The 26,162-nt window shown below is 53.4% G+C and overlaps 1 protein-coding gene across 1 annotated transcript in view; it reads right to left on the bottom strand.

Annotated features, from left to right (window-relative positions):
- LOC144947986 (von Willebrand factor A domain-containing protein 5A-like) overlaps window positions 1–25,839 on the bottom strand; it is a 75,682-nt gene extending 49,843 nt beyond the window's left edge. Inside the window, 3 exon segments of the mRNA XM_078877414.1 lie at window positions 239–455; window positions 1,663–1,868; window positions 25,749–25,839. Coding sequence (XP_078733540.1) covers window positions 239–455; window positions 1,663–1,868; window positions 25,749–25,839 — 514 coding nt within the window.
- Window positions 25,840–26,162: the final 323 nt, after the last annotated feature.

The raw sequence follows: 26,162 nt of genomic DNA, 5'->3' as shown, positions 1-26,162 counted from the left end.
CCGTCGCAACTTCAAAGGCCTGGTTTCTGCCCGAATTTGACTGGAATTTCGCCACGCTCAATATATGGGGGTAGGTGAGAGGTGGTCGTGTGATCGTGTTAATCACTGTCATCAGGTTCACAATAGGCCATGTCGGAGACTGTGCCAGCAACGGCTCACGTCCTGGTCTCTGTTGGTGAGTTCACAATGCCCACATTGTTATCACTGCGTTATCACCGCTGTGTAGAAGTGATCTCACCTGGCGGCGTGTAGCGAGGGTTGAGAACCGTAGGTAGGCAGAATCTCACCGCTCCGTCCGGCTCCACCGCCAACTCGCTCACAAACTCCACCCGCAGCTCTGCCCCCTCGCCCGCCCCCAGGTTGCCCAGCATGCACTGGAACACGTCGCCCCGGTCCTCGGAGAGCAGGAAGGCCGTGTGGCCTGAGCTCAGCGCATCATCGTACTCCTCCTTGGCCTGGGGACACGATGCACCCCGTGGGAGACATGATGGCACTCAATCATCCACTCACACATCCACCCATTCACACATTCAACCACTCACCCACCCACTCACACACTCACTCAGCCACTCACTAAAGCATTCACTAGCACACTCACCTACCCACTCAGTCACAAACTCACCCACTCACACATGCCCATTCACTTATTCATCCACTCACCCACCGACTCAATAGGCCACTCACTCACGAACTCATTCACTTGTTTACTTATTCAACCACTCACTCACCCACCATCCCACTCACTCACTCACCCACTCACTCCGCAGCTCACTCAGCCACCCACTCACTAACTCAACCACGCACTAACTCATTCACTAGCACACTCACCTACCGACTCACTCACAAACTCTATAATTCAACCACTCATTCATCCACTCACTAACCCACTCACTCGCCGACTCATTCACAAACTCACTCACTCAGTCAACCACTCATTCATCCACTCACCCACTTAATATCTCACTCACCCACCCCACCCAATCAACCACTCAGCATGCACTAGATTACTTCCTCTCACTCTTCGGAGAGCAGGAAGGCCGTGTGGCTGGAGCACAGCACATCGTCGTACTCCTTGGCCTGAGGACTAGATGGCATTCACTCACTCACCGGGTTACCCACCAACTGACTCATTTACTCCCCCACTCACTCGCACACTCACTCACCAGCCAACCCACCCACCCACCCAATAACTCATCCACTCACTAGCCCACTCAATCACCTACCCATTTACTCGCTCATCCACTTACTCACTCATCCATTAATTCAACCACTCACTCACCTACTCACTCATTCATCCACTCACCCACTCATCAACCAACCCATTCACCCACCCACCCATTCACCCATCCAAAGGCAAAGACAAAGATCCCCTGTCTACTTTTAACATACTTTTAGGGCAAGTGCTGTTAGCGAGCACCTATGAATGCTGGCACGGCACACGAGGGGTTGGGTGGCCAACACCACGCCCGGCCGCCTTTGTCTCCTTAGCGGCGATGCTCACACATCACACCAGGTACTCACTTGAGGCTGAGTCGACCTAGGGGAGGCCCAGGACTGGTTCAGATAATCGTCAGTGGTGTTGGCCATGAGTGGGAATTGAACCCGGGTCGCCAGGTAGCAATAACTGCTACACTACCGCTCCCCACCCATTCACCCATTCACCTTCTCCTTTTCCTTGATGACGGCGTTGATGTGGCGCCCGTTGAGACTGGCACTGAACGCGTGCACCGCCGAGTCGTCGTCCAGCGGGAAGAGAAAGGAGGCTTCCACGGGGAAGGCCTCAGCGTTGAGGTAGCTGAGCGTGGCGCGCACAGAGGCCACGAAGCCCTGCACGCTCACCTCCACCGATATGGCCTTCAGCGGCACCGCTGTTGAGGAGAGGTCAGGTGAGGTGAGGAGCGCTCAGGTGAGGTGAGGAGTCAGGTAAGTTGGTTAGGTGAGGTGAAGTCGGGTGAGGTGAGGAAAGGTCAGGTGAGGTCAGGTGAGGAGGTCAGGTGAGGAGAGGTGAGGTGAGGTCGGGTGAGGTGAGGAAAGGTGATGTTATGTGAGTTCAGGTGAGTTGGGGTGAGGTGAGGTCAAGTGATTTGAGGTGAGGTTGTGGCCACAACTCATGCCCACTTAGTCACTGGCCCCACCCACTACGACACAGCCATGTCCACTAAGCCCGACCCATTGCTCCCCACACACAAACACACAATAAAGACATCCATTATATATATATATTTTTAGGTTAAATCACGTAAATATAAATGTGTTGTTAAACCCGCCACCACCCGACACAGCCAATTAGTAAGGTTGGTCACGTAAACAGAGCATTCCAATTCGTTACTGGTGTAGTGCCGTAGATGGGCCGCACTTACCAGCAGTGGTACAAGGGGTCCATCTGCAGGCGGTACCTCGTACCGCCAGGGGCAGAGCTGCAGTGCCAGCCCAAGAGGGGAGGGGCTGCTGGGGGCTCAGGATCCCAGACAGCTAACCCCTCGGTGCCCCCAAAGGAGCAGGGGGGGGCTGCGGGGGTTCTGGGATCCCATGCACCCCACCCCTCGATGGGCAAGGGGCATAAAAGGGCACCTCCCCAGCCGATCGGGACCAGTCACAGCCGAAGAATCAAGACCAGCCAGCTTAGGACCCTGGACCCCCTCACCCCACTGTCCTTGTAAGGGCCGGGACGCTGTGCGGGCCAGTGGTGGGACTCTGGGACTCCCGGTCCGACGCCCTTGTAAGAGCGAGGTCCGAGGAAGCCAGAGGTCTAGAACTGCACCTTGGCTGGGTCGCGTCAGGTAGCCTCTCCTAGGGTAATAATAGCTGGAGGACCCAAGAGCGTAGCCAGTGTCAGGCACGCTAGAAGTAGGCTGTGTCCCTAGGCTGTATCAGGACTGTTGGCGTGGTGTGTTGTAATAAAGAGTCGCCTCTACAAGTGTCTCCGGAACACATTACACTGGTACGGCACAACAGTGTGTTGGAAAGTAAATCCACAACATTTATAATCTGAGTACAACGTTTTGCCAGTAATTACAACCGGCATCATCAGGCGACAGCCAGATTTGTGGAGAAATCCTCCTGCTGTTTCGTTCCTTAAATAGAGGGATAGATTAACACGTAGGCTTTCACGACCAATATCATCCATATGTAATAAAAGACTCCGTCTCCGTTGGTCTTTTATTCAAGTTCTTTCTCCGCACCCCGCTGGTCTCCGCGGACCAGCGTCGTCTCGCGCGCGCCCCCGCCCGCGCTTCCTCCTCAGCTCCTCCACTCGTCCTCACACCCCGCTGGTCCTGACAAGGGACCAGCGTCTCCTCTTGCGTGCCACGCACGCTCCTCTCGCGTGCCGCGCACGCTCCTCTCGTGTGCCGCGCACGCTCCTCTCGCGTGCCGCGCACGCTCCTCCGTCAGCTCCTCCTCACGCGCGCCCCGCACGCTCCTCTCCCGTTAGTCGCTCCACTCCTCCCCGCTCCGCACACCGCTGGCCGATGGTTTGCCGAAGCCCCATCAGCCACGTGGCTGATGGCGCGGCGGCCACCCAATGTGGTCCGGCTTCTTCACTCCAACAACTGACCCCGATCTCTTCCGGGCTCCCCTCTATATCCTCCCTCCCACGTGACCCTGACTCCTCCCCTTCCGGATCGTCAGATCCGGCCTTCCCATACTGCCCTGCTGGCTCCACCTCCATTCACCTCGCTTCCCATTGGAGCCGAGGTGAACGGCGGCCCCTCCCACACGCCCCCCATACCCGGCTCCGCCCCCAATACCCCGGGCCGTGTGTTTGGGCCAGAGCCCAGCAGCAGTCCTATTTACGCTCGCATTACACATAATAGAGGTTTTTTTGGGTTAAATCGCGTAAATATATAAATGTGTCCTTAAAACCCGACGCAGCCAACTAGTAAGGGTTGTCACATAAACAGAACATGCCAATTCATCACTTGTACAGCACACCGGTGTGTTGGAGTGCTGCAAATTAACGGTTACAATGATGCACATATCAACAGGGCATTGAATGCCAAAACCAAATCAAATAACACGAGCATTGAAACTGCCCAAGTAATTACAACGATCAGAATACCGTACATTGCGGGAGTAACTGATAAACTAGCCAGCTGTTTGGAAAAACAAAATATCTGAGTCAGATTTGGAATGGTACATAAAATACAGAAATTTATATATGGTACCAAAGATGTATTACCGAAGCTATCAACAGAAGGTGTGTATAGAATTAACTGCACTTGTGGCAAATGTCATGTTGGGCAAACAGGACGAATGATAAGCACGTGACTAAAATAACATCAGAAAAATATAAAATTATCCCAAATACAATTGTCAGCAGTAGCAAACCACGTGTGTCAACCAGGACACTGAATTGATTGTGATAATGTTGAAGTTCTGTGCAAAACTAGCTACTACTGGCCAAGACTAATTAGATAATCTATCGAAATTGAAAGAAGTAAAAATTATTTTAACCGTACGGATAGCTACCGACTTAGTGCTGCGTGTAAGCGAATCTTCAAATAATACATTGTTTAAATACATGCCGATACAGGGCACCATACTTTAATAGGGATTACTGTTGGTAAGCTATTTTAATACAGGAAGGACAAGATCAAAGGGCTCGCATAATGTGCATGCATAATTACGTTGACTCATTATCCCCCCCCCCCCCCCACTTTGCACAAGAGCACAGAAGTGTGGTCACCACATCTACGCCTCTATATGAAGAACCAAACAGCTGGACTTCTCCACAAATCTGGCTGTAGCCTGATTAAGCTAGTTGCAATTACTGGCGAAACGTCGTACTCAGATTGTAAATGTTGTGGCTTGGCTCTCCAACACACCGCTGTGCTGTATTAGTGGGGAATTTGCATGTTCTGTTTATGTGACAACCCTTACTAGTTGGCTGTGGGATAGATGTGATGGCGTCACTTCTGAGCCCTTCTTGTGGGAAGGCCAGAGGGGGGTTGGGGGTTAAGGAATGCATATCAATTACAATGGGCATCCATTGTACATTATGCATGCACAAACCTACGTGTTAAAAAGACAAAGACCCCCGCGTATAGCCTTAACAGACTGTTGGGGCAAGTGCTGTTAGTGAGTAGCAGCAGCTATAAAGGCCGGCACTGTAGCACACGAGGGGGTGGGTGGCCAAGAACTACTCTCGGCCGCCTTTGTCTTCCCAGTGGCGATGTTTACACAACACACCAGGTACTCATTTGAGGCTGAGTCGACTTACGGGATGCCCAGGACCTTATAAAATTATAGTCACTGATGAGGGGTGTGAGCAGGAATCGAACTCGGGTGGCCGTGTTCATAGTGCAGCGTAGTGCTAACCGCTACATTACCGCTCTCCACATGCGCATGTAAATACACACACGTGTACACACATGCACACGTGAACATACACACACTCACCCTGAGTACACACATACTCATTTTGAGTACACACACACACACACATCCTGAGTACACACACACACACTCATCCTGAGTACACACACACTCATCCTGAGTACACTCACGTGTACACACACACACGTGTATACACACAGACACTCACCTTTCTCTTGATTCATGTGTGTGTGTGTGTGGGGGGGAGAGAAACAGCGTTGGGAGGGCAACTCACTGGCACATACTAAACACGGGCATAATATGACTTTGAAAACCCCCTGCCCACCTCCTACGCATTTCACAAGTAGTGACCAATCCCATATCTGCATTTCCCATAAATATGCTAAATTCATCTTGATATGCAAATTCCTTTGTCAATGCGCTCTTCCCCCTCCAACCCAGCTTAAATATACGCTGCCAAACCTGGTGGTGTTCATTAGACGCTGTCTTTCCGACAGACCTGTTCGTCACCTGAGGACGGCTGCTTGCGTTGTGGCCGAAACGTCGTGAGAATTATTTTATCATGTTTTATTTTTATTATTTTATTATTTCCCTTCTACGTGACTTTACCGAAGGAACCAAGAAGATGAATCCCTGCAGTCACGAAAGCTTTAAATCGAAAAATAAAAACTACATTTTTTTTCATTTTAACCAGGTAACGTCCCACTGAGCTGCTACGTCGTTCTTTTTCAGAAGCCCTGACCTGGCCATTACAAATGATATCAGCTCAACCAAGTCGTCTGACATCGACATCATGAAGAAATTACACATGCATAGAGACCCATGTTGATCACAGAGACACATGGAGACTCAAAGAGATACATAGAGACCCACAGAGATACATAGAGACCTATAGAGACACATACAGACACACAGAGTTACATGGAAATACATCTAAAGACAGACGCATTGAGTTACATACAGACCCACAGAGATACATAGAAACTGTGGTGCCACAGCGACGGGGCCGCTCTGCCGAGCCAGGGAGCCGCCCGGCTTCCACCGCCGCACTGCCCCCCATCACCCCCCCCACATAAACACGCACCCGCACCCACGTAGGGCCTCGTGGTCGGGTCACCTACCCTGAGTTTTCACCCGAGGGCCCCCTAGGGGGGTTACCCCACGGTTTCTCAGGGCCAGGGAATTGGACAGGACCCTTCCCAGGCCAAGTAACACTGCGGCGCCGTGGGCGGATTTGAGATCGCACGACCACGGCGAGCTCAGAGAGCCCCGCAGTTAGAAACGCATACAAACACAAACACGGGTCAGCAAGGCAGATAGCTGGGATCAGGACCCGGGACGACTGATTGGTCGAAAGGTCAAAGGCCGGCGGGATCGCAAAAGAGCGGGAAATCCTAGGCTCAGGATTGGTCGAGAGACCAAGGCGGTCGGGACGGGGGCGCCTAGCCTTTGATGTGGATAGTTTAAAAGAAAACGCAGGGGCAGTAGGGAGGTCTCTTCTTCTGGAGTTTGGACACGGAGTCGGCGACGAAGGAGTCATCGGGCGAGCCGCTAGATTGTCTGCAGGACGATCTGAGCGCCGCAAGGTCACCAGGGACTACAGACGGTATCGTGTTGCGCGCCTTACAACACCTCAGAGCGGAGAGTAGGATCCGTGGGAGAGGGTTAGTTCGGGGTAAGGACGAGTAGGAAAGCGGTTTAGCAGAGAGCGCGGCATAGAGTAGGGCTGCACGCCACCAAAGAGTGGGTTAGGAACGCCTTGCTGGCCCGCACACACACACGGGTGGCTCGGTGGGTTAACAAGGGCTAATAAAATCTCGAGCGTAGTAACGGAACCGTGTTGTTGGGTGTTTTTGAACGTGGTATTAGCGTGCACTGCATTCGCGGGTGTGTGGTCGTTGTATGCGTAAAGGCCGTGGTCTCTGTACGATTGTGCGGGTACGGAGGTGTGTGGGTTAACGCCCGGGGAGAGTTCTTTTGTGTGTTGGCGTGACTACGCAGCCGTGTGAGAGGAGAATCGTCCTTGTACGATACTTGTGTTGACGTGCACGCGCGAGTGGGGGAGGGGACGAGTCGTCGTGTCGGCGTGTGCCCCGCTTGCGTGTGCTCGTTACTTGCGTAAGCTCTCGGCGTGCGTAATCGGCGTACCCCAGGTGCGCGATCGTAACGTGAGCGGCCAGAGCGGCGCAAGAGTGGGTATCGCGTGTGGAGCTGTATGTGTGTGCGCGCACGTTCACGACGTGTGCGATACAGGTGCGCGATCATAACGCGAGTAGTCAGGGGTGAGTGTAGTGCTGCGGCTCGCCTCGGGGGAGCGCTGCGCAGAGCGGCGTGAGGGTGGGTGTCGCGTGTGTTCACTCCGTGTGTGATACAGGTGCGCGATCCTGACGTGAGTGGTCAGTGTTGAGTGAGTGCCGCTGGGAGCTGTGTGCGTGAGTGCGCATACATTCGTTACGTGTCGGATACGGGTGCCATTTGGTAACGTGGGTATTCGACGTGGAGGCGAGTGCCGCCCAGGGCTGTAGACGGGCGCACGCTCGCAGCGTGCGAGAGCTGTATGTAGCGGCGTAAAGAGGGGGAGTATGGCGTTTGATTGATGATGCCGTGCGCACGTATGCTTGCAGCGTGGGAGCGCTGCGTGAAGCCGTATGGGTAAGGGCGTCGCGTTCGAAGGCCGGCGAAACCCTAGCGGGTATTAGGGAGGTGGGGTAACAAACGGAATAGGGGATGATGGAGGGAGGGATCTCGGGGGCCAACGGCCCCTACAAATTGGTGTCAGAAGCGGTACGGACCCCCGCGTTACCTCACGCTAAAATAAGACTAATATTTACCGGCCGGGGGGCCCCTTCGTGGAAGGCATTCGCCCGCAATCTCTTAGGGGCCAAGGAAATTAATGGATGGACGGACGCGCAGGCAGTACGTCAACTTAATATGAATCTTGATGGGCGGGCAGCCGATTTTGTAGAAGCGTTACCCGCGAGCGCACAGACACAGCTGGAGGAGCTGATGCACCGACTCGATCAGCGTTTTGGCACGCGTGACGAGGAGGAAGCAAAATCGGCCTTAGAGGCGCGCCGTCGTCAACCTGGCGAGGATCTACGTGATTACGCCGAGGATGTGCGCGAGTTAACAAAGATCGCACGCCCGGGGTACGCAACTGATGTTATTGAGGAACTGGCCGCCGAGAAAATCCAGCGATACCTGTCTCGCACGGCGTGGTGGCAGCCAGACATGAGCTGCCCACGTCTTCCCTTTAACGCCCTTGTCGAGCGCGCACGTAAGTGTGAAAGAATTCACAGCGAACGCGCGCAGCTCCGGGGGCTGGGACGAGAGCGCGCCATTGCGAGCCTGCTCTCGGAAGACGAGGAGGAGGAACAGGAGCTCGCGAGGACGGTAAGGGGCCGGGAGATGGTGGTCAACATCCGCCGACTGAAGCCGTGGCGAGCAGCCCCAGAGGGGGGGAGCCCCGCCGTCCAAGTACCCCGAAACCCCGGGGTCCCCCCACCCCCCGTGCCCGGGGGCCTCGCGCAGTATATGGGCCCCACGGAGCCCCGGGCTCCGAGGGGCCCCGGGCGGGGCCGGGGGCGACGAGGACGGCGACCCTTAAACCCCACCGCCTCTGAGTTTGTTCCCCAGCCCGCAGGTGCCAGAGACCGAGGGGAGCCATTGGAATGGAGGAGGAGACCACCGCCGGAGCCCCAGGAGACGGAGCCGCCACCCCCGAGGCCAGCCACAAGGGCCGGGCGAATCCCGCGGACCCCGCGGCGATACCTCGTGGGGGCAACCCAGGCGAGGTGCTCCAGTCAACCCGGGACGGGGACTGGCACCCCGGGGGGCTATGTGGTGCCACAGCGACGGGGCCGCTCTGCCGAGCCAGGGAGCCGCCCGGCTTCCACCGCCGCACTGCCCCCCATCACCCCCCCCACATAAACACGCACCCGCACCCACGTAGGGCCTCGTGGTCGGGTCACCTACCCTGAGTTTTCACCCGAGGGCCCCCTAAGGGGGTTACCCCACGGTTTCTCAGGGCCAGGGAATTGGACAGGACCCTTCCCAGGCCAAGTAACACTGCGGCGCCGTGGGCGGATTTGAGATCGCACGACCACGGCGAGCTCAGAGAGCCCCGCAGTTAGAAACGCATACAAACACAAACACGAGTCAGCAAGGCAGATAACTGGGATCAGGACCCGGGACGACTGATTGGTCGAAAGGTCAAAGGCCGGCGGGATCGCAAAAGAGCGGGAAATCCTAGGCTCAGGATTGGTCGAGAGACCAAGGCGGTCGGGACGGGGGCGCCTAGCCTTTGATGTGGATAGTTTAAAAGAAAACGCAGGGGCAGTAGGGAGGTCTCTTCTTCTGGAGTTTGGACACGGAGTCGGCAACGAAGGAGTCATCGGGCGAGCCGCTAGATTGTCTGCAGGACGATCTGAGCGCCGCAAGGTCACCAGGGACTACAGACGGTATCGTGTTGCGCGCCTTACAACACCTCAGAGCGGAGAGTAGGATCCGTGGGAGAGGGTTAGTTCGGGGTAAGGACGAGTAGGAAAGCGGTTTAGCAGAGAGCGCGGCATAGAGTAGGGCTGCACGCCACCAAAGAGTGGGTTAGGAACGCCTTGCTGGCCCGCACACACACACGGGTGGCTCGGTGGGTTAACAAGGGCTAATAAAATCTCGAGCGTAGTAACGGAACCGTGTTGTTGGGTGTTTTTGAACGTGGTATTAGCGTGCACTGCATTCGCGGGTGTGTGGTCGTTGTATGCGTAAAGGCCGTGGTCTCTGTACGATTGTGCGGGTACGGAGGTGTGTGGGTTAACGCCCGGGGAGAGTTCTTTTGTGTGTTGGCGTGACTACGCAGCCGTGTGAGAGGAGAATCGTCCTTGTACGATACTTGTGTTGACGTGCACGCGCGAGTGGGGGAGGGGACGAGTCGTCGTGTCGGCGTGTGCCCCGCTTGCGTGTGCTCGTTACTTGCGTAAGCTCTCGGCGTGCGTAATCGGCGTACCCCAGGTGCGCGATCGTAACGTGAGCGGCCAGAGCGGCGCAAGAGTGGGTATCGCGTGTGGAGCTGTATGTGTGTGCGCGCACGTTCACGACGTGTGCGATACAGGTGCGCGATCATAACGCGAGTAGTCAGGGGTGAGTGTAGTGCTGCGGCTCGCCTCGGGGGAGCGCTGCGCAGAGCGGCGTGAGGGTGGGTGTCGCGTGTGTTCACTCCGTGTGTGATACAGGTGCGCGATCCTGACGTGAGTGGTCAGTGTTGAGTGAGTGCCGCTGGGAGCTGTGTGCGTGAGTGCGCATACATTCGTTACGTGTCGGATACGGGTGCCATTTGGTAACGTGGGTATTCGACGTGGAGGCGAGTGCCGCCCAGGGCTGTAGACGGGCGCACGCTCGCAGCGTGCGAAAGCTGTATGTAGCGGCGTAAAGAGGGGGAGTATGGCGTTTGATTGATGATGCCGTGCGCACGTATGCTTGCAGCGTGGGAGCGCTGCGTGAAGCCGTATGGGTAAGGGCGTCGCGTTCGAAGGCCGGCGAAACCCTAGCGGGTATTAGGGAGGTGGGGTAACAAACGGAATAGGGGATGATGGAGGGAGGGATCTCGGGGGCCAACGGCCCCTACAAAACACATAGAGACCCATAGAGACACATAAAGAGAGACATAGGGACACACAGAGAGACATAGAGACACATGGAGACATACCGTGACACATAGAGACACGCAGAGATACAGAGACTCAAATAGACACATATAGACACATAGATAGACACATAGATACACATAGAGACCCACAGAAACACACAGAGACACATAGAGACCCAAAGAGACACACATAGACACATACAGACCCAAAGAGACACACAGAAAGACATATAGACACATGGAGACATGCCGTGATACATAGAGACACGCAGAGATACACAGAGACGCATAGGGACCCATAGAGATACTTAGAGACCCACAGAGATACACAGAGCCATGCATAGAGACACACAGAAACATGCAGAGACACACATGAGATACATAGAAACTTAGAGATCCACAGCGATACATAAAGACGCATAGAGATATACAAAAACACACGAAAATACATAGAAACACAAAGAGACCAAGATACCAACAGATATACGTAAAGACCAACAGAGATACATGGAGACACTCTAATATACATAGCGACACATGGGAATGCATTGAGACCGATACACATTAGGAACCCACAGAGATACACAGAGACAGAAATAAATAGAGACACAAAGAGATTCGTAGAGACACAGAGCCACACAGAAATGCATAGAGACACACAGAAACATGCAGATACACACATGAGATACATAGAAACTTAGATACCCACAGCGATACATAGAGACGCATAGAGATATACAGAAACACACGAAGATACATAGAAACACAAAGAGACAAAGATACCAACACATATCCATAAAGACCCACAGAGATACATGGAGACACTCTAAGATACATAGCGACACATGGGAACGCATTGAGACAGATACACATTAGGAACCCACAGAGATACACAGAGACAGAAATAAATAGAGACACAAAGAGATTCGTAGAGACACAGAGCCACACAGAAATGCATAGAGACACACAGAAACATGCAGATACACACATGAGATACATAGAAACTTAGATACCCACAGCGATACATAGAGACGCATAGAGATATACAGAAACACACGAAGATACATAGAAACACAAAGAGACAAAGATACCAACACATATCCATAAAGACCCACAGAGATACATGGAGACACTCTAAGATACATAGCGACACATGGGAACGCATTGAGACAGATACACATTAGGGACCCACAGAGATACACAGAGACACAGAAATAAACAGAGACACAAAGAGATTCGTAGAGACACAGAGCCACACAGAAATGCATAGAGACACACAGAGACATGCAGAGACACACATGAGATAAGTATAAACATAGAGACCCACAGATATACATAGAGACGCATAGAGATACGTAGACATATATAGAGACACAGAGATGCACAGTCACACAGAGGTACATAGAGACACACAGAGATATACAGAAACACACAAAGATACATAGAAACACAAAGAGACCAACAGATATACGTAACGCCCCACAGAGATACATAGAGACAATCTAAGATACATAGAGAAACAGAGCTACATAGAGACACATGGGAACGCATTGAGACAGATACACATTAGGGACCCACAGACCGAACAAAAAACTCAACTCAATTGTGACCAGATGAGGCCGCACTGAGCTGCGATGTGACTCTTTTGTGACAAGCGACGAGGCCACACGTAATGCAAGCTGCTCAACGTAGTGGCTTATCGTCGTCATCATCATCATCGTCACGTGGGAATATATAGCAGCAGCAAAATTAAATAACTTTGAACGCACGCGTGACGTTGATTCTTAACGAAGCGGGGAAAAACCCGCAGTGGCCACCACAGGGAAAGAGAGAGAAAGACGCAGACTCCAAATATACAGCAGCAGCAGCAGCAGGCGTCGTCAGGGTCGGGATCGAACCCACGACCTCCTGTATAGCAGGCGAGGTAGTTAACATCTCACCTATATACACAGAGAGACAGAGATTACCCGTGTATCCTCTAACAGACTGTATGGGCAAGTGCTGTTAGCGAGCACCTATACACACAGAGACAAATATCCCCCGTGTAGCCTCTAACGAACGGTAAGGGCAAGTGCTGTTAGTAGAGAGTAGCAGCACCTATACACACAGAGACAAAGATGTCCCGTATAGCCTGCAACATACTGTTAGGACAAGTGCTCAGTAGCACCTATGAAGGCCGGCACTGTGGCACACGGGAAGGTGGGTGGCCACACATCGCCCGGCCACCTTTGTCTCCCCCAGTGATGATGTTTACTAAACAAAACCGCACCAGGTACTCATATGAGGCTGAGTCGATCTAGGGGAGGCTCAGGACTAGTTGGTCAGATATTCGTCACTGGTGTTGGTGTTGTCGATGAGAAAATAAATCGAACCTGGATCTGTGCACGGTTCGTAGCGATAGCGTAGCGCTAACCGCTGCGCCACCACTCCGTGTACTTTGACAAAGATCTCGTGGGTAACCTCTGACAGATTGTTGGGGAAAGTGCTGTGAGTAGCGAGCGGCAAGCCAACACACCCCCTGTGTGTGTTCCACAGTGGCGGGCTTCAGAGGTGTTGCTGTTACTCATAGGACTAACAGAACTTGCCCCTACAGTCTGTTACAGGCTACACGGGCGATCTTTGTCTTTGTTGGTGGTATGCAAATTTTGCCCCGTGAGAACTCGTTCCCTGTGTAGGGGTGTTACGGAGGGGCTGTATACATGGGATCACACGGGAAACAAACACAGTGGGCGGGGCTTCGTGAGTGCACGGGGAGGTGCTCTCAACGACGTCCGCACCGGGCAGCCTGGGGGGCTGACCCGGAGTTGTGATCCCCCGGGGCCCCACCCCTCAACGGGGGGTTTTGGTATAAAAGGGGATGAGCCGGAGAGCTCGGGGAATAATGTTAAAGCTAAACCAGTGAAGACCGAAGATCGTCTAGATAGAGCCCTGGACTCCCCTGGGTCGCCGCCCTTATCAGGGCCGCACAGGACCGAGCCAGCGGCGTGGTCCCGAGAACCAGAGCCAGTGCTCTGGGACTCGTAGCCCGACTTACCAGTGTCGGGCCTGATAGCCTCCCCTAGCCCGTTAGTGGAGGACTAGGAGGTAGGTCAGAGATAGCTAGCAAGTGTGTTCCTAGCTATCCGGGTGAGGGGGCCGATACCCCCTCCAGTGTTGTATGTCCGCGGTTGTGACAACTGTTGCGGAATAAATACGTGTGCCTCAACCCCGGCGTCCAAGAGTTCTCAACGATATTACATCTGGTGACAGAAGTGAACGACCACGAACATGGACACGCGCCGGACAGCTCGAGCCGGGGTACCGGAGGCGGAGGACACCGCTGCAGTTGTGGAGCCCGAGACGGCTGAAGAAGGCATCGAGCAGCCGGGGCCGGATGCATCCTTACCGCAGCATCGGGATGGAGGGGAGCCGTCAACAGAAGGACTGAGGCTGGCTCACGCGAGAATGGTGGAGCTGCTGTACGCTGCTGCCGCCATGCTCGAACAGATCACACGACTGGGCGCTGGTGGACCGGCACGGGGCGAGGACAGCCATCGACCGGTGCGCCTTCCCGCCCTTTCAACGGAGCCCAACTTCGAATCTCCCGCCATCGCCGCAGCAGCTGCTGAGGGCGTGGCCGGCCTGAACCTCGGGTCCGACGTCGGCCGCACAGTGGCTGCCGTGTCATCACCAGCGGACAGAGCGTCACCACTGGTGCGACCGGCGATGCCATCCGTCGTTCGCGCCGAAGCCCAGCCGAGTGACGGGAACGACGGAGTGCGAGCTTCCACGGCGGCCGCTGCACTGCACCAATTGGCTACCTCCACTCAAGGAGTTTGTGGGCGAGAATGGCGACTGGGGCGGTTTCCAGCGGCGCTTCCTCGCACACCAGGAAATGGCACAGTGGACGGATGCCGAGGCTCTCCGCACGCTGCCGGCGCTCCTCGACAGCGACGCCCTCGCCACTCTTACATCGGCGCCGAAGGACAAACGCTCCACGCTACAGATGGCGCTGCAGTTGCTGGCTGCGGTCTACGGACCATCGTCGGAATGCAGGCAGCTCTTTTATGATCGCCAGCGGGGTGCAAAGGAGTCGCCCCTGGCGTATCGTACGAGTCTCCTGGCACTGGCAAAGACGGCCTTCCCACGAATGGACAACGAAGGCGTGGACGCGATGGTTACGGAAAAGATCCTCCTGCTGGCAGACGACCTGGACATCGCAGTCGTTGCACAGGACGACGCAGAAATGGGTTCCCTCCAGGCTGCATGGCTCCTCCACGCCAACCTGCTTTCGCAGCGACGGAAGGCCAGCAGGGCGGCGGCCGGGCGCACTGTGGCTGCAGCCACCCTCCCGGCGGAGGAAGTTTGCGCCATCGACCATCGACTGCAGCAGAGAGCGGGAGTACGGGCGGGCCGGGACGGATCGAGCCGCCTCGACCAACCATCATCGTCGCCTGCGCTCCCGCGCTGTTATAACTGCGGCATCCGGGGCCATGTCGCCTCGGGGTGCCGCTCTCCTCGGCAGCGGGGGACGACGCCTCGACAGGACGCCGGCTCTCCTCCCAAGCTCCATCAACATAACCCGGCGAGTCGCGGCACCCCTCATGTTTGGCCCACGCACACACCCGTCACACACTCGCACACCGCAACGAACGGGGGGCCGACATTGCGCACCGTCGCGGCAACACGCACCACTATGGGGACTCATATCGAACCCAGGCAGTGGTCCGTGTTGGCCCATCGCGTTGTGGCTGCATCGTTGGGGTCGTCAGCCGTGGTGGGGCACATTGACGGGGTTGAGGTGCGCATCCTGGTCGATACAGGAGCATCGGCGACCATCATTTCGGAACTAATTTACAATATTCTCCCTGTCCAGAGCCGTCCCTTACTGCCGGTTAACGTCCCATTCTATGCTGCTAACGGGGGCTCACTTGGCATCATTGGACAGATTCGAGCACAAATTTGTATCGGTGATATAAAATTGTCCGGCCCGATTTTTGTTTCTTCCTCGCTGGCGGTTTCGTGCCTGCTGGGGACGGACTTCTTGGGCAAAATGCCGATTCGTATTTTAATAGACCAGGGCTGCATTGAGCTCCCGTCGGGCCGACGCATGGCGTTTCTGCCGTCCCCCACTGCGGGTCGGACGGCGTTCGCGACGGTACCGGCGTTCGTCGTTAAAACGGTTCGCGTACCACCGGGGGCACAAATGTTGGTGCCTCTCAAACTTCGTCGGCCCTTCGCTAAAGGCATTGGGGACCAGGGAATTCTGCTGGGGCCATCTAGGGCCGGGGTTAGCGGACCTCATTTAATTCCGGCCCAGACCATCGTAAAAGGGGACGGGGATCCTTTCATCGCGGTCCTCAATGTGGGGTCGCAGACGGTGGTGGTTCCTCAAGGGACCGTGCTTGCTCACGCAACGCCGGTGCCCTGTGAGGAACTTGTCACGAATCACGTAGGCACTGTCCCTCTGCCGCAACCACATTCGGACACCGATGAAGGGTGGCTCGAGGCGCTTTGTGCGGGATCGACGGACCTGTCGGATTTAGAGCATCAAAAGCTTAGGACACTGCTGCGTGAATTTTCCGACGTTTTCAGTCAGAACAAATTCGATTTGGGCTGTACCCATCTGCTGCGTCACCATATTGATACAGGTGACAGCGCGCCAATACGCCAAAATCCTTTTCGGTTAAGTCCCGCCGAAAAGGACCATGTCAAATCGGCTGTTGATGACATGTTAGCCGCCTACAACATTTCTCCCTCTACCAGCCCGTGGGGAGCGCCGATCGTCCTGGTTAAGAAACAGGATGGCTCGTTGCGGTTTTGCGTCGATTTTCGCCGCCTCAACAAAATTTCTGTTGCCGACGCATACCCGCTCCCACGGATTGACAAATCGCTGGACGCCTTGGCGGGAGCGCGATTCTTCTCCACATTGGATTTGCTTTCGGGATTCTGGCAGCTTCCTCTGGACGATGATTCAAAGCCTAAAACTGCATTCCGTACACCGCACGGCCTCTTCCAATTCAACCGGTTGCCGATGGGACTTCACTCGGCGCCGGCGACTTTCCAGCGATTGATGGAATTGGTTTTGGCTGGATTGCAATGGGACTCGTGCTTAATTTATTTGGATGACGTTATCGTCTTTATCAGAACATTTGACGAACATCTCCAGAGGTTGCGGGCGGTTTTTCTCAAAATGCGGGCTGCTAATTTGAAATTTAAACCCCAAAAATGTCATCTGTTACGCGAATCTGTGCGTTATTTGGGACACATCGTTGGACGCTCAGGTATTGCTACCGATCCCGCCAAAACGCAGTGCGTCAGCTCCTGGCCGACTCCCACCTCTGTGGGAGAGGTCAGGAGTTTCATTGGATTCGCGTCGTATTACCGACGCTTTGTCGCGGATTTTGCGACAATTGCGAAGCCCCTACACGCTTTGACGTCAAAGGGGGTCCGCTTTCATTGGGGACAGGAGGAGGAGGCTGCTTTCCGCTCCCTTCGGGACGCTCTGGTTAAAGCTCCTCCCTTGGTTTACCCCGATTTTTTTAACCCCTTTGTGCTCGACACCGATGCGAGCAACACGGGTATTGGGGGCGTGCTTTCCCAGGTGGTTGACGGCGTAGAACGGGTAGTCGCGTACGGTAGTCGGGTGTTGTCTCCAGCGGAGCAAAGATATTGTGTCACCCGTCGGGAACTGTTGGCAATTGTCTATTTCATCCAACAGTACCGCCCATATCTGTACGGTCAGCGTTTCACCGTCCGTACAGATCATGCGGCACTACAGTACGCCCTGCGAGTTCAACAACCATCAGGACAATTGTCTCGATGGTTGGAAGTTCTCCAGGACTTTGATTTTGAAACCACGTACCGTAAGGGCATTCGCCACACCAATGCGGATGCTCTGTCGCGCATGCCAACCACCCCCGAATGCGCGTGCCTCCTGGGGTCGGGTCGTTGCAGGCATCCGGGTGAAATATCTGTTCCGGTCTTGGCGGCCGCCGACGACGCAGCGTCGATGACGAATTCCATCGCACAACAGGGAACAGATTCCCTGTTGGGGTTGCCTGTCACTGAATGGGGGCGCCTCCAGATGGAGGATACCTCCCTCCTCGCGTTGCGTCGTCGCGTCAGGGATGTTGGGCGGGGGAGGGGTGATGCCGACGCATGGGAAATGGTCACGGGTCTGCTAATGCATTGGGACGGGAAATCCCATCGACACCGGCTGGTGGTCCCTTCTGGGTTACGGGGTAAGGTGGTGTGGGCCGCTCATGAGCGCCTCCTCCACCTGGGGACTCAAAAAACCCTCGCCTTGCTCCAGCTTGATTTTTTTTGGCCGGGCATGACAAGGGATGTCGCAGATCTGTTGGGGTCATGCCCTCGGTGTGCGCAACGGAAACCACCAGCACGGGAGTCTAACCCGCCTTTGCAATCTATCAAAGTCTCCAGAGTCAACGAACTTGTCGCGCTGGATATTCTGGGCCCATTCCCCGCCACCCCCAGGGGCAATAGATATTTGTTGACCGGGGTGGAGTACTTTACGCGCTGGCCTATGGCCTGGCCCCTGGCCAACCAGTCGGCAGCAGCCATCGTGGAGGCCTTTGTCCAGGGATACGTCCTGGACAAAGGTGCTCCGGAGCGGCTGCTGACCGACCAGGGCAAAAATTTTTCCGGCAAGCTGCTCCAACAAGTCTGTGAGCTCCTGGGCACGAAAAAAATTCGTACCTCTCCCTATCACCCGCAAACTGACGGGATGGTCGAGCGTCTGCACTGAACCATCACGTCGATGTTGTCACAGCAGGTTTCGGACTCACAGACCGATTGGGACCTGCAAATTCAAGGGGTCCTGGCAGCATACAGATTGGCCCCCCATGCGGCAACGGGATTTTCCCCCTTCTTCCTCATGTATGGCCGCGAACCTGACCCACCTGTTCGGGCCCAGCTGCAGATCCCCGCGCCGCAGGGTAAGACTAAATTGGCCGACCATGTTAAATTTAACCTTGCTAAATTACAAGAGGCACGGGATGCTGCCATGCAAAATTCCGACCTCCGTCAGAAAGCTAATGAGAGGCTCAGACTGGGTCGGGCGCACGTGTTACAGTGGAAGTTGGGAGACAAGGCATGGCTGCACTGTCCACAGGTACCACTCGCGACCTCTAAACTGGTGCGGCCGTGGCGGGGCCCTGTCGAGGTGGTTGAGGTTTTGCGGCCTCAGTGCGTACGCATCAAATGGGGGAAGCGCCGGTGGTTTGTGCACCCCTCCAGATTAAAACCCTTCGTTGCGGTACGAAGTCCCACTCCACACACGCGTGGCCAAACATGTGGGGGGTCGACCGACTCAAAGGGTCCGTCTCCGCTGCTTTCACCTGACGTGTTGCCGGCTGTCCCGCCCCCAGGTGCACCAGGAATGACGGGCTAACGCCCGACGACCCCTACTGGGGATGCCGAGGGTCTCGCGACATCGAGAAGAGACTCACTGGGAAATGGACAGTTGCCACCCGACGGCCCGCCATCCGGGGTTGCCCCGTGTGACGGGCCTGCTGCAAGGACGCGCGCAAGAATGCGCAGACTCTTGTGATGCCCAAAAAGAAAAAAAAAATATTTTTCACATGTTATGTTCACTGTGTGTTGTGTGGGTAGTGTGTTCCTTGCTCATTGGATTGTATGTATGTTGTGTTCGCTGTGTGCGTGCTGTGGTTCCCTGCAAATTGTATATAAGTGGGTTTACGGAATTCGTATTTATTCGGGGGGGGTGCGTCGGGTTATTTTCCTTTCTTGCTTTTCTGGTTCTTGTTGTTCTTATCGTTCTCGTTATTGTTGAAAAGAATTGTGAGGCACACGCGGGGTCGAGGGGTAAATAAACTTTTATGGCCGTTTGTTGCAGCCGGGACGGCTGCGAGCTGTACAGGGGGGGGGGGGTGTTATAGGGGTGTTACGGAGAGGCTGTATACATGGGATCACATGGGAAACAAACACAGTGGGCGGGGCTTCGTGAGTGCACGGGGAGGTGCTCTCAACGACGTCCGCACCGGGCAGCCTGGGGGGCTGACCCGGAGTTGTGATCCCCCGGGGCCCCACCCCTCAACGGGGGGTTTTGGTATAAAAGGGGATGAGCCGGAGAGCTCGGGGAACAATGTTAAAGCTAAACCAGTGAAGACCGAAGATCGTCTAGATAGAGCCCTGGACTCCCCTGGGTCGCCGCCCTTATCAGGGCCACGCAGGACCGTGCCAGCGGCGTGGTCCCGAGAACCAGAGCCAGTGCTCTGGGACTCCGGGTACCGTAGCCCGACTTACCAGTGTCGGGCCAGATAGCCTCCCCTAGCCCGTTAGTGGAGGACTAGGAGGTAGGTCAGAGATAGCTAGCAACTGTGTCCCCAGCTATCCGGGTGAGGGGGCCGATACCCTCTCCAGTGTTGTATGTCCGCGGTTGTGACAACTGTTGCGGAATAAATACGTGTGCCTCAACCCCGGCGTCCAAGAGTTCTCAACGATATTACACCTGTAAGACCTGCCCATAGACTAAAACTGCCAATAGACTAACACTGCTCATAGACTAACACTGCTCATAGACTAACACTGCCCATAGACTAACACTGCCCATTGACTAAAACTGCCCATAGACTAACACTGCCCATAGACTAACACTGCCCATAGACTAACACTGCCCATTTATTAACACTGCCCATAGACAAACACTGCCCATAGACTAAGACTGACCATAGACTAACACTGCCCATAGACTAACACCTAGTAAAGTCTCCCTAAGCCTGCTGATCCAGGGTGTGTCCATACTGGCTGTATTGCCTTGCATGCCGTCATTCGTGATGGCGTTGGATTGTGGGCCCAAAGGGTTTCGATCACGTTGGTTTGATCCCTTTATGTGTCTGGAATGTGGGTCTGACTTGGTGCATCCACGTCTGATCCCACGTTTGCGACGCTGAGTCGGCGATTGACTGCCAGGGCAGGATATGCATTTCCACCATTCCCATAAACAGCATTCATGTTGACGTGGTGTGGAGATGGCCATGCCTGAACATCCACCCTTTGTTCAGTATCGTTTGGTGGGGGAGTATTGGTGCATTGTTCAGACCAGTCCAAAATATTTATTCTGGTAAGTTGATCATGGTCCTTGACAGGCGTCTGAGTACCAAACTCACTCCAATTCTCTTCCTTATCCAAATGGGCTGCTGTTTTGAGCATCTCTGCTTGGGCCCTAGCAGCAGCTGCTTCTTTTTTGAGCTGTAGGGTATTAGCTTAGCATCCAGCTCAATTTTCTTCCGTGTGGCAGTCGCCACTAATGCACTCTCTTGCTCTCGTGTGGTAGCAGTTGCTAGTATACTCTCTTGCTCTGCGAGCTCTGCTTTCCTCCGTGCGGCCGCAGTTGCTATGCTTGCTTCTTCTTGTGTAGTGACATAGAATGGTCAATACTGTGTCGGCCTGTACGAAGGCTGGGGGCCCCAAGGGGGTGCCTGGGGGGTCACGTGGTGGAGGGATCCGGACCTTCCCAGAGGTGGGGGAAGTGAGGCGTGTCCTGGGAAGGGAGGCGTGGCCTGAAGAGAGCCAGCCACGCCGCGGCGGAGCCAGCCACGCCAAAGCAGATATAAGCGTGGTGTGAACGGAGAGCAAGGCTGTTATACTGTATTCCGAAGTGAAGACATCATCGGTCGTCAAGTCCCGAGTCGTCGTCCTGGGCCAGGCAGGCCGTTGCCTGCCTGGTCCAGTCTGTATCGTGTTCCAGAGTGTTAGTGAGTTGAGGAAGGTGGTCACCACCTTATGTACAGCGTTATGTTACTTACCGTTTAATAAATAGTGTTGCCTCCAAGCCGTGTGTGTGTGCACCTAATTCGAACCTACTACACTTGTATGCAGGCCTGAGCTGCTGCCATACTAGTAGATGATGTCTTTGAGTGAGCTGAGCCTTTAGATCTTGTGGTGGACCTGGATGAGACAGAGTGCTGAGATCGTATCTCTCTTAAGCCCTCCACACGTTTCATTGCATCTTGTATCACTGCCTGAACATTATCATCGTACAGTTCAAGGAAGTGCTCTTGCATGCGCACTCCCTCAATGCCCTCATCTGTTTTCACCTTCATTAGGAGGGAGATGTATTTATTTGCCAGCAGCTTGTAGCTTGAGCTGCTCACCTTCACTCGCTGGATGGCCCGCTGAATTGAATTGAGACCACTGTGTCTGAGGCGTTTCAAGCTTCAGATATATCTGCTTCAACCCAGTCCCATGCCCTTTGTATCCTGGAATCAAGGTATTGCTTCTCAGCATCATAGCTTTCCAAGGCCCGTTGTGTCAACCTGACCTCTCTTTGGGGCCTTGAACTCCCTTGGTCCTCTTGTGGCTGGATGGGAGGTCCTGGATTGCTTAAATCACTTTCTTCAGCATCTCTCCCTGCTAAACTGCGGCTTTCCATGCTGCAATGCTTGCAACACGATTTTAATGTAGACCCATTGTAGAGCTCCTTGCTTGCTGCAGGCTGACTGCTTGAGAACTCCTTGCTTGAGGAGCTGGTTGGGAGCTCCAAGAAGAATGTATTTTTACTTGTTGCAGAGCTGGTTGGGAGCTTCAAGAATAATGTATTTTTACTGTCTCGGCCTCGCTGTGCACTGCGTTGCACCACTATCCGAGGAGTTAACCTCGCGTCCAATAAACCCTCAAAGCCAGGGTGAACATCTGACTCCAAACGTCATTTATTGAATTTAACGAGATAAAACTGGTAAGAAAACAGCACAGATACAGCATCTGTTAATACCCAGAAACACCAATACAATGAATGAACACCACAGCATCATAACATTGTCTTAGATAACATGTTTCTCAACAATAGATCCTGGATGGACCAGGCACCTACATTACCACTGGATAGCTATACAAGAGCATAAGCTACTGTGTTTCATCACACTGCACCCCAAATGTACCGCACTACATATAACACTTAACTGTGGATGAGACATTATGTTATCCTTGCTCTCAAGATCGCAATATAGTTACTTGGGTACAAGTTTGACTCGACTTATTCTATTACAAGTAACATTCATAATAAGGCAAGTTGCAGGCTTCGTTGTTAACTAGGCCTCGTATTTATCGTAACAATTTAACAGCATTATAAAGGCATTTACAGCATTATAACGGTCATTCTAACATTATAACAGCTTTCCCAGTATTATAAGAACATAGACGAAGTTACAGACAATGCTTCTTAAAATCCCACAATGGACAGTTAGAGTTGTCTTCACTGGGACGCGATGTGTGCCGCCATTTTGCACCCTGTGTGTAATGGCCGACTCCCCGCGTGGTTGAGTGGGAATCTCAAATCGCAACTTCCTAGTCACGTGACCAAACTCAGCATGAAAAACAGGAAATTCCTGTGTACATACGCCCCCACATCTGCCGTGAGGCAAAACCCCTGCCGTGAGGCAGAACAATCACTGATTCGACATCTTTGATCGAACCAACCAAGCGGTTTTCCTTAAAACCCTCTGCTGCTAGACCACCCAGATTGTATGGCTCACCCCTTCGTCCTATCGTCTCCACCATTGACTCACCCACCTACAAAATGGCCCGATTTCTGTCTGAGAACTTACAACCATTCACTGGTAAGACCACCTCAGCTGGAATCAACTCAGCTCACTTGGTATCGTTAATTTAGGACATCTCACTACCTCCAGGTGATTTGCTCATTAGTTTCGATGTGGTCTATTTGTTTTCCAAAGTTCCTGTGCTTGACACCATTGCCATCATTGAAGATTTGATCCAACAATGACTGAATGCTGATGTACCAGCCCTGGTGAGACACTGCCTCACCAATACTTACTTCACCTGGAATGGAACATTCTACAAACAAGTTGAAGGTACCCCAATGGGTTCTCCCTTATCTCCAGTTCTAGGCAATGTTTTCATGGAAAAATTTGAGACAGATGCCATCCAGGCATCCACTCTACACCCATCCTTGTGGAAGAGATACGTTGATGACACGTTCGTCATCTGGCCACATGGCCGACCATACATCCAGCCATAAAATTCAACATGGAGGTGGAAAAGGATGGCAAGCTACCATTCTTGGATGTTTGAATCTAAAGGAGATCAGATGGCTCAATGGGACACTGTCTACAGGAAAGCCACCCATACGGATGGATATCTAAAATTTGACTCCCACCACTATCTTTGTCAGAAGAATTCCCTCATCAAAACTCTACAGCAGCGGTCCCCAAACTTTTTGCCACCAGAGACCGGTTTTGTGGAAGACACTTTTTTTACGGACCTGAGGGGGGGGGGGGGGGGGTTCATCATTGGGTCTTTCCCCCTTTTCAAAGAAGCTCTCCAGCAACGTTTGTTTCTTACTCATCTTGGCTAGGGTTAGCTTGAGGGCTTACCAAAACTGTGATTGAGACAAGGGCACAGCGCGGGAAAGAGGCGCGGACGGAAGTGGTAAATAAAATAATGGGCGGGCCATGTGCGGACTCACCGCTCACCTACTGCTGTGCGGGCCGGTTTCTAACAGACCACGGACCAGTACCGGTCCACGGCCCGGGGGTTTGGGACCCCTGCTCTACACCATAGAGCTCGATGTATTTCCGACCATTATCACCTATCCAGTGAATTGTAACACGTACACCAAGCTCTCAAGATGAATGGATATTCAGACTACACAATCCGTAAAACTATCACCCCAACCGTTGGGAAAGAACCATCTGAGGACCCAATCAAAACCATCACCTTGCCATACATAGCAGGGGTCACCAAAAAGATTTCCAAAATCATGAGCAAACACAAGATTCAGATTCGATTTAACACAGTACATACAATTCGTGATCTGATCCCATCTGTGAAGAATGTGATCCCTGGCATGCAATACCTCGGCATCTACCAACTAAGCTGTGTCTGCGGCAGTAGTTACATTGGGGAAACTAAGCGACATATCTCGGACCGTATTCGTGGACGTAAGGCAGATCTGAAACACGGCCGTGGCTGATCATTGTTTTAATGCGGTGGGCTCACACAAAATAGATTTCTCTAAGACGAAGGTACTTTACAAACCCACTGGCTATCAACAAAGATTCGTTCATGAAGCAATATATATATCTCGACATAGACACAATTTCAATGGAGAAGATGGGTATCAACTGAGTAATCATTGGAAGGACGTTATCAACCAGTTTAAGTCATAACTGGCTGTGATGTTCCCATCCTACCACCTTCCGATGTGAGTTGTTTTTTTCGGCTCTCTGACTTTACAGGTTAAATTTGTCAACCATAAAACAGTCACCTCGCTGACCGAGCTCGAAGTTTTGCTCTGCGATCTCCCATTAACATGCTAATCTCTCACATCAACATAGCTACCTCAGGGCACCCGCTGCAGTTCGTTCACCTCACCAGTGCTGCTATTAGAAACATACATGCGACAGGTGAACAGCTCAATTTTCTGGAACAGCTCATCACTCACATTCCATGACTGCCCCAGTCGACTAAAAGTCTCTTGGCAGGAAGTGTCCTTTCTCACCATCTTCAGAGCATTCAGCTTCCCTCGACCGGCTAATGCACTGACAGTGTCGCAGCCTGTGAAGTCGTGTAAGCCAAAGAGGCTGTCACAGATGCTGTGTCCAAGTGACCTTGCCAGTTTTCTGATATCGACAAACCGTGTGCGGTTCTGTGTCCCACACTTCTGGTAGATAGGACAGGCGATGTCCTTCTGGAAGCCAAGACAACGCACCTTGACATCAGTTTTCCTCGGCTGTGATAACTGCCTTTGAGCCCACATTTGCTGCATGCAATGCATGCAGGAGCAGACGGGTGTCAGCTTCTTCATGCGTGGAGTGCAGCTCTGCTACTTCCTCGCACTCATCTTCTGTCAACTTGTAGCAGGTTTCCTCACAGGTCATGTACAACACCTTGCCATGCAGCATCTCTCTGTATCGTGGGAGTTTCCACTCTTGCTCCAGAAACTTGATGAGACTGGTCTTGTTGGAGGGACTGCACAGTAATTTCTCCACTGCTGGACGTGTTGTCCCTCTGCAAGGTTCTTGTACTGGAGAGTGGTGTCTGCATCCCAGTTGAATTCTTGGTAGGGCTTTTCTCCTATCTCAAGAGCTCTCAAGATATCCCTGGTCACATCAGGTGGAGCCATGGTGCCAGTGGAGAGGCTAACTAGATTTGTCTCATTAGTGGACATAGGATTGATCCAGTTATTCTCCATAAGGTCAAT

Source organism: Lampetra fluviatilis, chromosome 48, assembly GCF_964198595.1.
Source record: "Lampetra fluviatilis chromosome 48, kcLamFluv1.1, whole genome shotgun sequence".
Classification (NCBI taxonomy): Eukaryota; Metazoa; Chordata; class Hyperoartia; order Petromyzontiformes; family Petromyzontidae; genus Lampetra; species Lampetra fluviatilis.
Note: the sequence above shows the minus strand (reverse complement) of the source record. Positions and strands in the feature narration are given on the sequence as shown.